Source organism: Notolepis coatsorum (assembly GCF_963971535.1).
Source record: "Notolepis coatsorum genome assembly, contig: SUPER_10_unloc_2, whole genome shotgun sequence".
Lineage (NCBI taxonomy): Eukaryota > Metazoa > Chordata > Actinopteri > Aulopiformes > Paralepididae > Notolepis > Notolepis coatsorum.
Genome location: NW_028174871.1, coordinates 46,552 through 60,000, shown reverse-complemented (window position 1 = coordinate 60,000; position 13,449 = coordinate 46,552). Strand labels below are relative to the sequence as shown.

Below are 13,449 nucleotides of genomic sequence, written 5' to 3'. Positions count from 1 at the left end.
TGGAGGCGTGGATGAAGGTGATGACAGACGCGGCCCTCGTCCACGTGGAGCCAATCAGAAGGTGCGTATCCAATAGTGGTGTTGGGTTAACCCTTTCACTGCCACACGACAGAAGGTTAACCCTTTACTGTCACACCACTGACCTGCTGTTGTGTGGCAGTGAAAGGGTTAACATTCGGTGTGTCGTCGCAGTGAAAGGGTTAACCGTTTGGTAGTGCGGCAGTGAGAGGGTTCATTGATTTGATTTAGTTTTGGGATCAAACGGCGACATCTCAGGTTTGGGAAGGTTACTTTTAGAATGTAATTGATTACAGATTTGTAAGTAATCTACTGCTATACTCAAATTCAATAACGTGATTACTTTCAGCTTTCTCTTGGAGCACAAATCTGTAGAATATGCTGTTGAATGAGCTATTTCACCAGTTGGGAGCTTCCGCAAAACAACCGACGAGAGCGCACCGTGGCTGGGGAAGAAAGAGTTTGGCCTGTTCAGAATGCAGGATGTCTGCCCTCGGTCATCGGACCGAGGTTGAACAGAATATCTCTACGGAGAGAAGTCTGTTCTTGGTCATCGGACCAAGGAAGAGCCGAGTGTCTCTGAAGGGGGAGATATCTGTCTTTGGCAGGATGAGGCAGCATATCTACCGCTGGGAGATGTCGGCCTTCGGCTGTCGGAACCAAAGTTGCGCGAGACATTGCCTGTGGAGGATCGCGGACAGAGGATGCACGTAACACATTTACATTTGACATTTAGTCAGTCATTTAGCTGACGCTTTTATCCAAATCAATTTACAAGTTCTGTACACCAAGTCAGCAGGAAGGGTACAACTCTGGCAGCTAAGGGTAAGTAACGTTGTTCGTCAAACAGTGTCGAACTTGAGTGCTACAGATTTGAGTGCATATTAGCATAGTAGGTAGTAATATAGGTAAGGTACTGTAGGAGAGTGTATACTAGTGAAAGACAGTACAAGGTTACAAGGTTAGCACTTTTTTATCACTTCAGGTTTTGGTTGAAGAAGTGTGTTTTTAGTCGACGATGGAAGATTGGGCGGGTTTCAGCTGTCCTCCTGACTGTGGTGGGAAGTTCGTTCCACCATTGTGGAGCGAGGACAGAGAATAGGCGGCTTCTCTTTGATGACCTTCCCGGAGCTCGGATAGGAGTGGGTCTGAGGCGGCCAGAGGATGTAGAGCGGAGGGGTCTTGAGGGTGTGTAGTTAGAGACCATTGACCCGAGGTAGGCGGGAGCCGTTCCCTTCGCTGCACGATATGCCAGGTCGAGGACCTTGAAGTGTGCAGCGATGGGGAGCCAGTGCAGCTCTCTAACAAGTGGGGTAACATGGGCTGACTTTGGTTGGTTGGAGATCAGGTAACCTCCAAGGAGATTTATTTATTATATATCTCTCTTTGTTTCTCTCCTCTTTGTTCATCCCTCCCTCCATCTCACTCTCTCTCTCTCTTTCCCTAATTCTTTCTCTCTTATCTTGTCCTCATTCTCTCGTGGTCTCTCCTCCGCAGGTTGGACAAGTTGAAGGTGGACCAGCGAACCCCACAGGAGCTCAACAACTTCCTGAACCACCACCACCACCACCGCTCGCTGACGCGCCCCGAGATCCAGAACAACGAGCGCAACCAGCCCGTCCGGCAGCACTCGCTGTCCCGCGCCGACGAGAAACGTCTGAGGGATCCGGAGAAGCACGGCGGCGGCGGTGGCAGCTGCGGCAACAACGGGCAGAGAGACCGGGAACGCTACACGTTACAGAGGGACGGCGACCGGTACTCGTTGCAGAAAGACGGCGTGAGCTACACTCTGCAGCGGGATGGGGATAAGTACCTGCTGCACAAGGACGGCGAGAGGTACACGCTCCGGAAAGATGGCGAGAAGTACTCGCTGCAGCGAGACGGCGAAGTGTACGCCATCCACCGGGACCTGGAGAGATATGCCACGGAGAAAGTCGCCGAAAAGTACACGACGACGGCGACGACGACGACGCCGGCGCCCAATGAGAAGTACGCCCCTCCGAAGGACGCCGAAAAGTACCTGCTGACGAAAGACGGGGAGAAGTACGCGCTGCAGAAAGTAGGAGACCGACACACCCTGCAGAAAGAGGGACATAAGTACGTGGTGCAGAAGGAGGTGAGGAGACACCAGTCTTTGAGGGAGGCGGATAGAGTAGAGCGATACGGGACGCTGAGGGACGTGGACGGTAAGTACGGCACCATACATGTAGTAGACAAATACGGCACTCTGAAGGAAGTCAAGAAGTACAGTACGCTACGAGAGGGAGATAAGTACGCCACGCTACGAGAAGGAGATAAGTACGCCACGCTACGAGAAGGAGATAAGTACGCCACGCTACGAGAAGGAGATAAGTACGCCACGCTACGAGAAGGAGATAAGTATGCCACGCTCAGAGAAGGAGATAAGTACGCTACGTTGCGCGAGGGGGACAAGTACGCCACGCTTAGAGAAGGAGATAAGTACGCCACGATGCACGAGGGGGACAAGTACGGTTTCCAGAGGGATCCCAGCACGGAGAGACCTCTGACTAAGATCAACAGCATCAAGCTGCAGCCAGCCCAGGCGGCCGCCATCGCAGCTGCCGTGTCCGCCTCTCGCCAAGGCCAGGCGTGTGGCGTCCACAAAGCCCCGCAGCAGGTCAACGGCTCCGGGTCGGGGTCCGGATCGGGGGAGCGGCCCGGGGAATGTGGCTCGGAGGACGGGGTAGGCCCCCTGGTCAGCGTGTTGGGAAAGGCCCAAACGCCGAGCCAGGAGACGGAGAGAGCCGGCCTGTCGAGGACAAACTCCATGCACCAGCTGGAGAACTGGGTCCGCACACACAGGACTAGAGGACCCGACGATGACACCAGGAGGTAAGACTGTGTTCAAGATTCAAGAGGTTTATTTATCACATACATATCGGGGGAATACAGTGAAAGGCGGTCGGCCATGCCCCGCTTCGATTGTGCAAGAATACAATAGTAACCCTAACCCATAAAATAAGTAGAATAGACATGATAATAAATCCTGAGATAATTGCGATACAATGTTGAGCTACGACTTAAAGGCACTGGGTCCCCTACTATACAATATATAGTTTTACTTCCATGTCCCTATGCTATACTTGCTATTACTAACTATACTATGCAATAATCACAACAAGTTATTTTCTTAAAGTTTATTTTTTTCCCTTCCTTTAAAGTGTCCTTTTCTTGTGTGTTTAAAGTGACCTATGCTGTGAGCGAGTGCAGAATGTGTGTTGTGTGTGTGTATGTGTGTGTGTGTGTGTGTTCATGTGTGCTTATGTGTGGAGAGATCAGTGTTCAGTTTTCTGATGGCCTGAGGGAAGAAGCTGAGACTGAGTCTCTCTGTTCTTGCTGCATGTATGCGGAGGCGCTTGCCTGACCGCAGCAGCTTGAACAGGCTGTTGTTGGGGTGGTGAGGGTCTTTCATTATTCTGCAGGCTCTGGATTGTGTGTGTGCGTGCGTGCGTGTGTGCGTGCGTGCGTGCGTGTGTGCGTGCGTGTGATGACACCGGGAGATAAAAGGTATCTTTTATCTCAGGCTCCTAGTATATTCATGGTTATTATGGCAGGCCAGGGCAAGCAAAACACTCACGTCAAGCAGTGGAAAAGACGACAGTAGTCTCCAGTTCCTAACACACACCTTGATGTCACTACTGTAGTGATTTTTCAATTGCAAATTGCCAAAAGGACAGAACTCACCCCAGTCCTCACCAGCTATACGTATGCTAATTACTAGGGGTGGGAATCGCCAGAGACCTCACGATACGATACTATCGCGATACTTGCGTCACGATACGATAGTATCGCGATACAAAATATATCGCGATACGCTGAGTATTGGGGACTTTTTTTTAATTTTTTTTATCAGATTTCATTTATTGATTTTTTTTTTTTTTTTTTTTTTATGGTAGTATTTATATATTTGTATATACTGTAACTGTATAACTGTAACACTGTATATTATAAGTTTATCCTGCTCAAAGCACGTCACCATTTTAATATTGTGTGTATTGAGCCGTACTGTATTGTAGCCATTCTCCAATCTGTTAAATAAAGTTTTCATTCATTCATTACACTATTGTATGTACACAATCATACGTGTAAAACCGAGTAGATTTTCGAGTGATGACAGACTGTCACAGACTGATTGAATGACAGGTGAAACAACTAATTGTATTCACCTCCCGTCTCCCGCCCTTCCCACGCGCCACGAACCACTGAGCTACTGTGATACAGTGCTTGCGCAGTCAGTCGATTTGAGCTAGTAGTCAGACTTTGCTAGCACAGAATGTCTCACTTGCAGAAAAGAAAAATATCAGATTTATTTTCTAAACGTCCCGCCGGTCCCAGTGACAGTCCCACTAAATCTGATAAACGTCAGAGAGAGACAGAGACGACAGGTTCAGCCTCAGCATCAGGTATTGAAGAGTTAACTGAGTCTGTTCCCCTATACCCCCCTCGGGCGCCAGGGGCTTCCACTGAGGGGTGATGCAAATAGGGATGGGGTGTTATGGCAGCTCATGATGGAAAGAGTGCGCACCGAGTCTGATCCCGAGTTGAAGAATTGGCTCCAAAAGAGAGACAACTGGATGTCCAACAACATCCAAAACGAAATCTTACAGCTGCTTGCCCATGATATTCAGCGACAAATTAGAGGCAAAGCATCCAAAAGCCCAATCTTTGGCTTGAGCGCTGACGGAACCACTGATGTCACTCACTGGAAAAGAACAATTCTCGTGTAATATACAGTTAGCCGATGACAACTTGGAAGCTCAGAACTTCTTTTGGGGTTTTTACAATGCCCGGCCCAGACACAACAGCCGAGACGCTGTTTTTGTGTATAAAATACTTTTACGCCTCGACCTGCCCATGGAGAGGCTGATAGGATACTGTTTTGACGGGGCCAGCAACATGTCTGGGGGGTACAGGCTAGACCAGGGGTTCCCAAATTTTTCAGGCCGCGACCCAAAAAAAACGGTGTCAGAGAGCCGCGACCCCCACTATTATAGGAGGTAAAAAAAAAATTAAATGGAAATGTATGGTTGAAACATGCAAACGTTCAAACGCACACACACTAATAAGCATTGGAGGCTTTTAACCAGGGCCGGACTGGGGAAATCATTCAGGCCAGGAAATATAGCCCCAGTCAGGCCACTTTTTAAGCAGGGGGTCTGGGGGTCCCCCACCAGGAATTTTTTTGTTACAAAGACTTAATTTCCTGCATTCTGGTGCAGGAATTTTTTTTATTTGTACCCTTTAAATGCCAGTGTTTGTGATGGCATCACAACTTATTGTTAAAAAACAGGCTAGCATATGTATGATTAGCAACAACACAGATTTTTATGGATTTTCAGTTTTTTGTAATTGATAAATACAATATTTTATTCAACTTCAGCCCTGATCATAACACCACATATTAATTTTATAATTCTAACCCTTTAAATGCCAGTGTTTGTGATGGCATCACAACTTATTGTTAAAAAACAGGCTAGCATATGTATGATTAGCAACAACACAGATTTTTATGGATTTTCAGTTTTTTGTAATTGATAAATACAATATTTTATTCAACTTCAGCCCTGATCATAACACCACATATTAATTTTATAATTCTAACCCTTTAAATGCCAGTGTGTGTGATGGCATATATTTGCAATATATCAAATGCAAAGTACATTTTTCTGGGGGGGATTATTACAGGCTAGCATGTGTCAATGATTAGCAGTTTTTCGTAAGGATCCCGCCTCCACCAATCACATGCGGCTCCCTTTGTGTGTGTGTGAGAGCAAGAGAGAGAGAGAGAGAGATAGTTCTCCAACTTGTGTGAGTTGCAGTGATCTCCTGGTTGTTCCCCACCTAGGTTATCTAACTATTGCGCTGGTGCAAATAGAAACACTGGCCTGGCCTGCTTCTAAGTTCAGTGGCCTGACCGCACATTTTTTATTTTTTTTCATCTGGCGACCCCCCAGCACCCCCTGCCGTTTTATAGTTCCCGCGTGCCTGCCGCTAGGAGAACGAAAATGCCAGCTAAAACGCTGTCGCCTTTTAACTTGGACGTGCAAACGAAATCATGCGAAAATACAATGTTGCTGTTTTCCCCCAGTGTAACCATGACCTAAATGATGCGTTAGGAACTGGAGACTACTGTATGTACATGTAAAAGCAAGAAACGCAACGTGTAACTGCCAGGCGGAACATGAAGTCGTTTATGTAAATTAAGTAGTTGTCTTATTCATAACTTTAAAATACCAAACACTTCCATACCTGAGAGCCAGATCCTGAGTTGAGACACGTTCCCATGGCGTCTCCACTCACTTCCTCCCTACTCACTCGTAGAGAAGCCTCTTAGGTTCCTGACAGCGCCCCCTGGGGGGGGGAGATCTAAAAGCCCACTTCCTGCTCTGGAGTGGTTTAGCTTTCCGGATGGTTTATTTGGGCCTCGGCGGGTCCCCTGTCTCGCCTGTGTGTCTTCACTGTGTGTCTCTGCTGCTGTCTACTAGCTGCCAGCCCCCACACCTCACACACCCCCCACACCCCCCTCATCCTCTCCCTCAGAATCTTGATCAAGGCGAAGCCAACTCATGCTGAACCCACACTTCAACTCGATTCATATGAAACCCACTTATTATAACACTTTCTGCAGAAACGGCATAGAAAAGAAAAAGGTTTAATTCCCTTTCTCAAACAGAAATCACTTAATAATGTCTGATTGCTACATTGAAATACAAAAAAATCCCACACAATGGCTTTTGGATGAGACACTACTGAGAAAGCCAATCTTCCTGTACAGTAAAGCTAATTTACCAGTAGCTTGAGTTCTGTCTCTCTTGATTAAATTAAGTTATATACTTGCTGTGTTAACAGTAAACCTTGGACATTTAAACTTTAAATGTTGGTGTCCTCATTATCTGAGTCACCTGCTCTAAAGGTGTGTGTCCCCGTCCCCCTGCCTCAATCCAGTGGTTCTCAAAGTGGGATCCGGGGGCCCCCAAGGGCCCTGTAGGAGCTTCCAGGGGGTCCTCTGCAAAATGATTGCAAAATGATTATTGCACTATAATTTCATCCATACGGAACAGAATGACAGCATGTATGATTATTCTGGTCATAGGTTCCATTATCTCCTACTGTTGTCTCCACCAATCGACATATAATTCTGCAATAAAACATATCTAGGTAAAAACTTTGAGAACTGCTGCCTCAATATATCCTCTTCTCTCCCTATATCTCTCTATCTCTCTCTATCTCTGTCTCTCTGTCTCTCATTCTCTCTATCTCTCTCTCTCTCTCTCTCTCTCTCTCTCTCTCTCTCTCTCTCTCTCTCTCTCTCTCTCTCTCTCTCTCTCTCTCTCTCTCTCTCTCTCTCTCTCTCTCTCTCTCTCTCTCTCTCTCTGTCCTTGCTTCGGTGGTGGGACCAGAAGAGACACTAAAAGCTTTTTGTGTCACATATGTGTGTGTATGGTGCTTGAGTCCGGGGCATTAGCATCGTTGAACCGGTTAGAAAAACAGACGAGAGCCGAGGCGTGCGTTTGCTCCTGGGCCCTCGAATCTGCCTCTCTGTTGCCATGAATAAGTCATGGACGTCGGTTTGTAAAACAGAGAGCCGAGCGCCACATGGCCACATCCATCGTCTTTGTCACAGCGTGGTGCGAGGAGGACTGGAGATGTTTATCGCGGGACAGATTATTATGGGTTCTGAACGTGGTGCTGTTCTAAATATAGTAGTCGCTGTTGTGAGCCAGACCTTCCCTCCCGTAGCTCAGCTGAGTTGTAGGGTGTCGCTGTAGCTACCATTTTACACAATGGTTATGTACTCTGGGGGGGGCTAAAGACCTCAAATATCTCAGTGTGGTGATTGTTTGGGCTGCAAATGCTTCACTCACGTCTGTCAACTCACAAAGCGGAGGGTAGGACACAAACAGAGAGAGAACTTTTAAGTTTAGCGAAGTGTGCGGAAAAGAAAGTTGAAAGCAGATGAGAGCGCTTTCTGAATTTCTGCTTTTAACACCGAAATGTGTGTTCCGATGCAGAAAGTGTGTGTGTGTGTGTGTGTGTGTGTGTGTGTGTGTGTGTGTGTGTGTGTGTGTGTGTGTGTGTGTGTGTGTGTGTGTGTGTGTGTGTGTGTGTGTGTGTGTGTGTGTGTGTGTGTGTGTGTGTGTGTGTGTGTGTGTGTGTGTGTGTGTGTGTGTGTGTGTGTGTGTGTGTGTGTGTGTGTGTGTGTGTGTGTGTGTTTTATGCTGTCCCTGCCTTCCCTTGGCTCCCTTTTTGTTCCCTTCCCCTTTTTCGCCTGCCAGTCTATCGGGAACATAGTTGGCAGAGAACCACAGTCTTTATAAGGAACACAAGGGACAGAAGGGGAGGTTTGTCTGAGCCAGTGGCCTAGATAGTTTTTGTTCCGTGCCTCATCAACTGTGATTTCAACAGGAGGCAGATTTTGTTTGTTGTTTGATGAAGATTAGAGAGGGATAGAGTTTAGAGAAGAGATAGTGATGTCTCTCTCTCATGGGGTCAGTTTCTCATCACGTACAGGGTTCATGAGATACCACTGAGGCGTGGGCTCAGCCCGGGGGGCGCGGGCCGGACTTACTGGGGCTTATATTAAAACACAGCAAGACCACTGGATCAGATCAGAGCTGACCTGGCATCACCCCCGGAGCAGAAATCGAAGGCAGCTATTCCCCAGTGAGACGTCTGCCGATCCTTCCTCTCACATCCAGGTTCAGGATTGGGGCCTTTTAAGTCCTTGGAAAAGTGGAAGCCCCAGAGAGGTCCATGAATACCTGAGGTAATAGATTAGTTCTACCGAACCTTGTCCTGGTACCAATGTAACAAAGAGCTGAGACAATAGATTAGCTCTACCGAACCTTGTCCTGGTACCAATGTAACAAAGAGCTGAGACAATAGATTAGCTCTACCGAACCTTGTCCTGGTACCAATGTAACAAAGAGCTGAGACAATAGATTAGCTCTACCGAACCTTGTCCTGGTACCAATGTAACAAAGAGCTGAGACAATAGATTAGCTCTACCGAACCTTGTCCTGGTACCAATGTAACAAAGAGCTGAGACAATAGATTAGCTCTACCGAACCTTGTCCTGGTACCAATGTAACAAAGTGTCCAGGTTAGGGAGTATCAGTGCTACAGTATAGTGGTAATTGAAGGGGGTGGGTAAACTCCTGAGGAGAGGACACACACATTAAGTCTCTCTCTCTCTCTTTCTCAATCTCTCTCTCTCTCTCTCTCTCTCTCTCTCTCTCTCTCTCTCTCTCTCTCTCTTTCTCTTTCTGAATGAATGAATCAAGTGCTCGCTGCTCCAACCATCTTCATGAGCAGTGGTGACAGGGGGTCAGGATTACAGCCCCCATTATATATGATCTGATATGATAGGCTGTACTGTACTTATAAGTCCCAGTGAGGTCACCACTGGAGTCAGTAGAATGAAGACATCCATTTTATAATGCCATGCTCTGGTAATGAGCTAGAATACTATAATAAGTTCAGACACGTGATTTGAACTGAGGGAGGGAGGGATGGAGAGAAGGAGATAGATAAAAGGCTACACGTAATATGTAGCCTATGCATGTATGGATGCTGTTGACAATGACACAATTTGCCCTTGAGAAATTACTTATAAAATGCGATGTGTCCCATATGACTGATTAGCTGCTTTAACATGTGATCAGTAATATAATACATTGGATTACTTTCTTTCCAAAAACCCATAGAAAAAATACAGTTAAACAGATAACGTATTCGTATGTCAATGTTACCATAATCTACAACCATTATTCTCAGATATTGTTTTAAGAGGTGTTAAAATATTTAGTTGGTTCATAATATCACAATATAAATGCCTTTTCCCCTCCATACATGTGTGTAAATGATCCTAGGTCTCTAAAAATAGATCTAAATACATTTATAATCGGTTTGCTGTGTTTGTACCAGATTACAGTTGCCATATGTTTGTAATCAGATTACTGATTACAACCCCTAACGATATGCTAATGCTTTGCTAATGACAATCATTACGACCTCCTCATTAATTAATGAATGTTCCCGGGTTGAATGAAAAGCCATGCACATTCACATTTGCTTGTGCACATACATGCGTATGCACACACACACACACACACACACACAGGCATGTTCACACACACACACACACACACACACACGCACACGCACACACACAGGTAATTAAACCTATTCTCTGCACTCTTTTTAAGGACATTGATTAAGTGGTTGCAGTGCACGTATATTGATGCCTCAGGTCGCCAGTTGCCAGTCTTAATGAGCATTCTTCATTGTTATGGCCACTGGTGATTGAGCAAACTCCAAAATAGTATTATACCTGAAATGAAAAGAAACTAGTGACGCAGTCATTTGAAGAAGATCTACATGGATGACTTTAGAGGGAGGGAGGGGAGGAGAGAGACTGAACGTGCATGTTTTTTTTTTTTTATGTATGCATGTTATATGTATATACTAGGGCTGTCAGTTTATCGCGTTAATTAGATGATCAAATGATCGCGTTATTAAAAAAAATAAATAAAATAATAATATTATATAATATTTTTTTTGTATCTCATTCATTCCATAACAACGTAGAATACACATTTACAGACTTTTTTTTAATATGGTCCATTTGCATGTTCTTGGTATCTGATTCTAGGGACATCTATGGATCTCAGGGAATGTATTCCCAGTGTCAGAAATACTGTGGGCTAGATCCACAAAGAATGGATTGCACGGAGCAAGTTGCACCCTTAGTTACAATTCATTATGAATTGAAAATGGGGGACCCTGATGTAAACAAGACGAAAGTCTTTCTCTGGTCTGCATCCCCTTAACAATTGTGTGTATTGAGCCGTACTGTATTGTACCCATTCTGCAATCTGTTAATACAATTTTCATTCAATCAATCAATCTGCATGGTGATTGATTGAACATTTTATTTTGAGTAAATTGTAATGAACCAAATGAGAATATCAATAAAAGAAATTTTATCTTTGACTGTGAATAACACCATGCTCAAATTGACCAGACCTGAAAAATCTAAGCAAATTAATAGATGGAAGATGATTAAACAGAAGGTTTTGTAGATACAGTACTGAATTCTGCCATCCGGACACATGCAATTTGAAATATGATTATATAATATAGAATATCAGGCCTAAAATGGTTATGCGATTAAAATGTGATTAATTAGATTAATTAATTACAAATCCTGTAATTAATTAGATACATTTTTTAATCGCCTGACAGCACTAGTATATACATATTGTTTATATGATTCATGGGTTATTGTTATATGCAATTTGCAATACACTTCAGAGATTCAGATGATCTTCTCTCTCTTCTCCCTCTTTTTTTTTAAGATATTTGTATTGGTATTTTACCCTTTTACACAAATGACAAACGATAAAAATACATTGAAATTAAAAGATTGACATTGAAATACGAAAAAAATATTATAATAATTTTAAAATTACAAAAATGTTAACAAAAAAAAACACAAACAGGCACAAAGTGTTCTGTGTAGAGGCCCAAGGCTTAGATCTCACATCTTGGGTACGTAATACAGATACAGTAATTAAATAAATGATAAATGAAAATACAATAAACAAACTCTTCTCCCTCTCTGTCCTTTTCCGTCTTCTTCTTCCAGCATCACCTCCTACCAGACCTTGCCCAGAAACATGCCCAGCCACCGGCCCCAGACGGTACCCCGCTACCCAGAGGGTTACCGCACGCTGCCGCGGAACGCCCTGATGAGGCCCGACAGCATCTGCAGCACGGCGGGCTCTGTGTACGACCGGGCGCTGCGACCGACCTCCACCGCCACGGTCACAGACAAGAGGCGCTCCATGAGGGACGACACCATGTGGCAACTTTATGAATGGCAGCAGAGACAAGCTTTCACCAGGCATAGCATGGCCCCAGCATCAGGTACTGCAATATTAGTAATACTACCACTATTACTACTACTACTGCTGATGCTGCTACTACTACTACTACTACTACTACTACTACTACTACTACTACTACTACTACTACTACTACTACTACTACTACTACTACTGCTACTACTACTACTACTACTACTGCTACTACTATTTCTACTACTACTACTACTACTACTACTACTACTACTACTACTACTACTACTACTACTACTACTACTACTACTACTACTACTGCTACTACTATTTCTACTACTACTACTACTACTGCTACTACTATTTCTACTACTACTACTACTACTACTACTACTACTACTACTACTACTACTACTACTACTACTGTCTACTACTACTACTACTACTACTGCTGCTACTACTACTACTACTACTACTACTACTACTACTACTGCTGCTACTACTACTACTATTTCTACTACTACTACTACTACTACTACTACTACTACTACTACTACTACTACTACTACTACTACTACTACTACTACTACTGCTGCTACTACTACTACTATTTCTACTACTACTACTACTACTACTACTACTACTACTACTACTACTACTACTACTACTACTACTACTACTACTAAAGACAGCAGAGACTTGTTAGAAAGAAATCTGCAATATACTCATGTCTGCAAATATTCATTGAGAACGCACTTAAAAGCCTCTTGGGGATCATTAGTGTAAACACACCAGGCAATTACAGAGCGCAGAACTACAGCATGATGAAAACTTAAAATGCACATTCAATAACACTCTGAGTGCCATTCCCTGGAATACATTTACATTTTACATTTAGTCATTTAGCTGACGCTTTTATCCAAAGCGACTTACAAGTTCTGTACGACAAGCCATCAGGAAGAGCACAACTCTATCAGCTGAGTAACAATGTTCATCAAAGTGTTGAGTGCTACAGTGTAGGTTAGTTTATTAGGACAAGTGCATGACAGTATGGTTAGTTAGGGTTAGATTTTTTTTTCTTTTTTTTTTTTATTCAGATAATGGTTGAAGAAGTGCGTCTTTAGTCGACGGCGAAAGATTGGACGTGTTTCGGCTGTCCTAACTGGGGTGGGTAGTTCATTCCACCATTGTGGGGCAAGGACTGAGAATAGGCGACTTCTCTTTGATGACCCTCCCGGAGCTTGGATAGGAGTAGGTCTGAGGCGGCCAGAAGATGCAGAGCGTAGGGGTCTTGAGGGTGTGTAGTTAGAGACCATTGACCGGAGGTAGGCGGGAGCAGTTCCCTTTGCCGCACGGTATGCTAGGTCGAGGGCCTTGAAGCGGATTCGTGCAGCAATGGGGAGCCAGTGCAGGTCCCTAAGAAGTGGGGTGACATGGGCCGACTTTGGTAGGTTTGAGATCAGGCGGGCCGCTGCGTTCTGAATGAGTTGAAGAGGCTTAGTGGCAGTGGCCGGGAGGCCAGCGAGCAGTGCGTTGCACTGACGGTATG

General features: G+C 44.8%; 1 protein-coding gene across 1 annotated transcript in view; it reads left to right on the top strand.

The window, feature by feature from the left end:
* The window catches only part of LOC311236332 (pleckstrin homology domain-containing family A member 5-like), a gene marked incomplete at both ends in the record, with an annotated part of 83,498 nt that overhangs the window by 43,969 nt on the left and 26,080 nt on the right, over nt 1-13,449 (top strand). The window contains 3 exons of the mRNA XM_084338406.1: nt 1-61; nt 1,516-2,871; nt 11,690-11,970. The exon at nt 1-61 is cut by the window's left edge and continues 55 nt beyond it. Of these exons, the coding sequence (XP_084194532.1) occupies nt 1-61; nt 1,516-2,871; nt 11,690-11,970 (1,698 nt within the window). The remainder of the gene's footprint in view (nt 62-1,515; nt 2,872-11,689; nt 11,971-13,449) is intronic.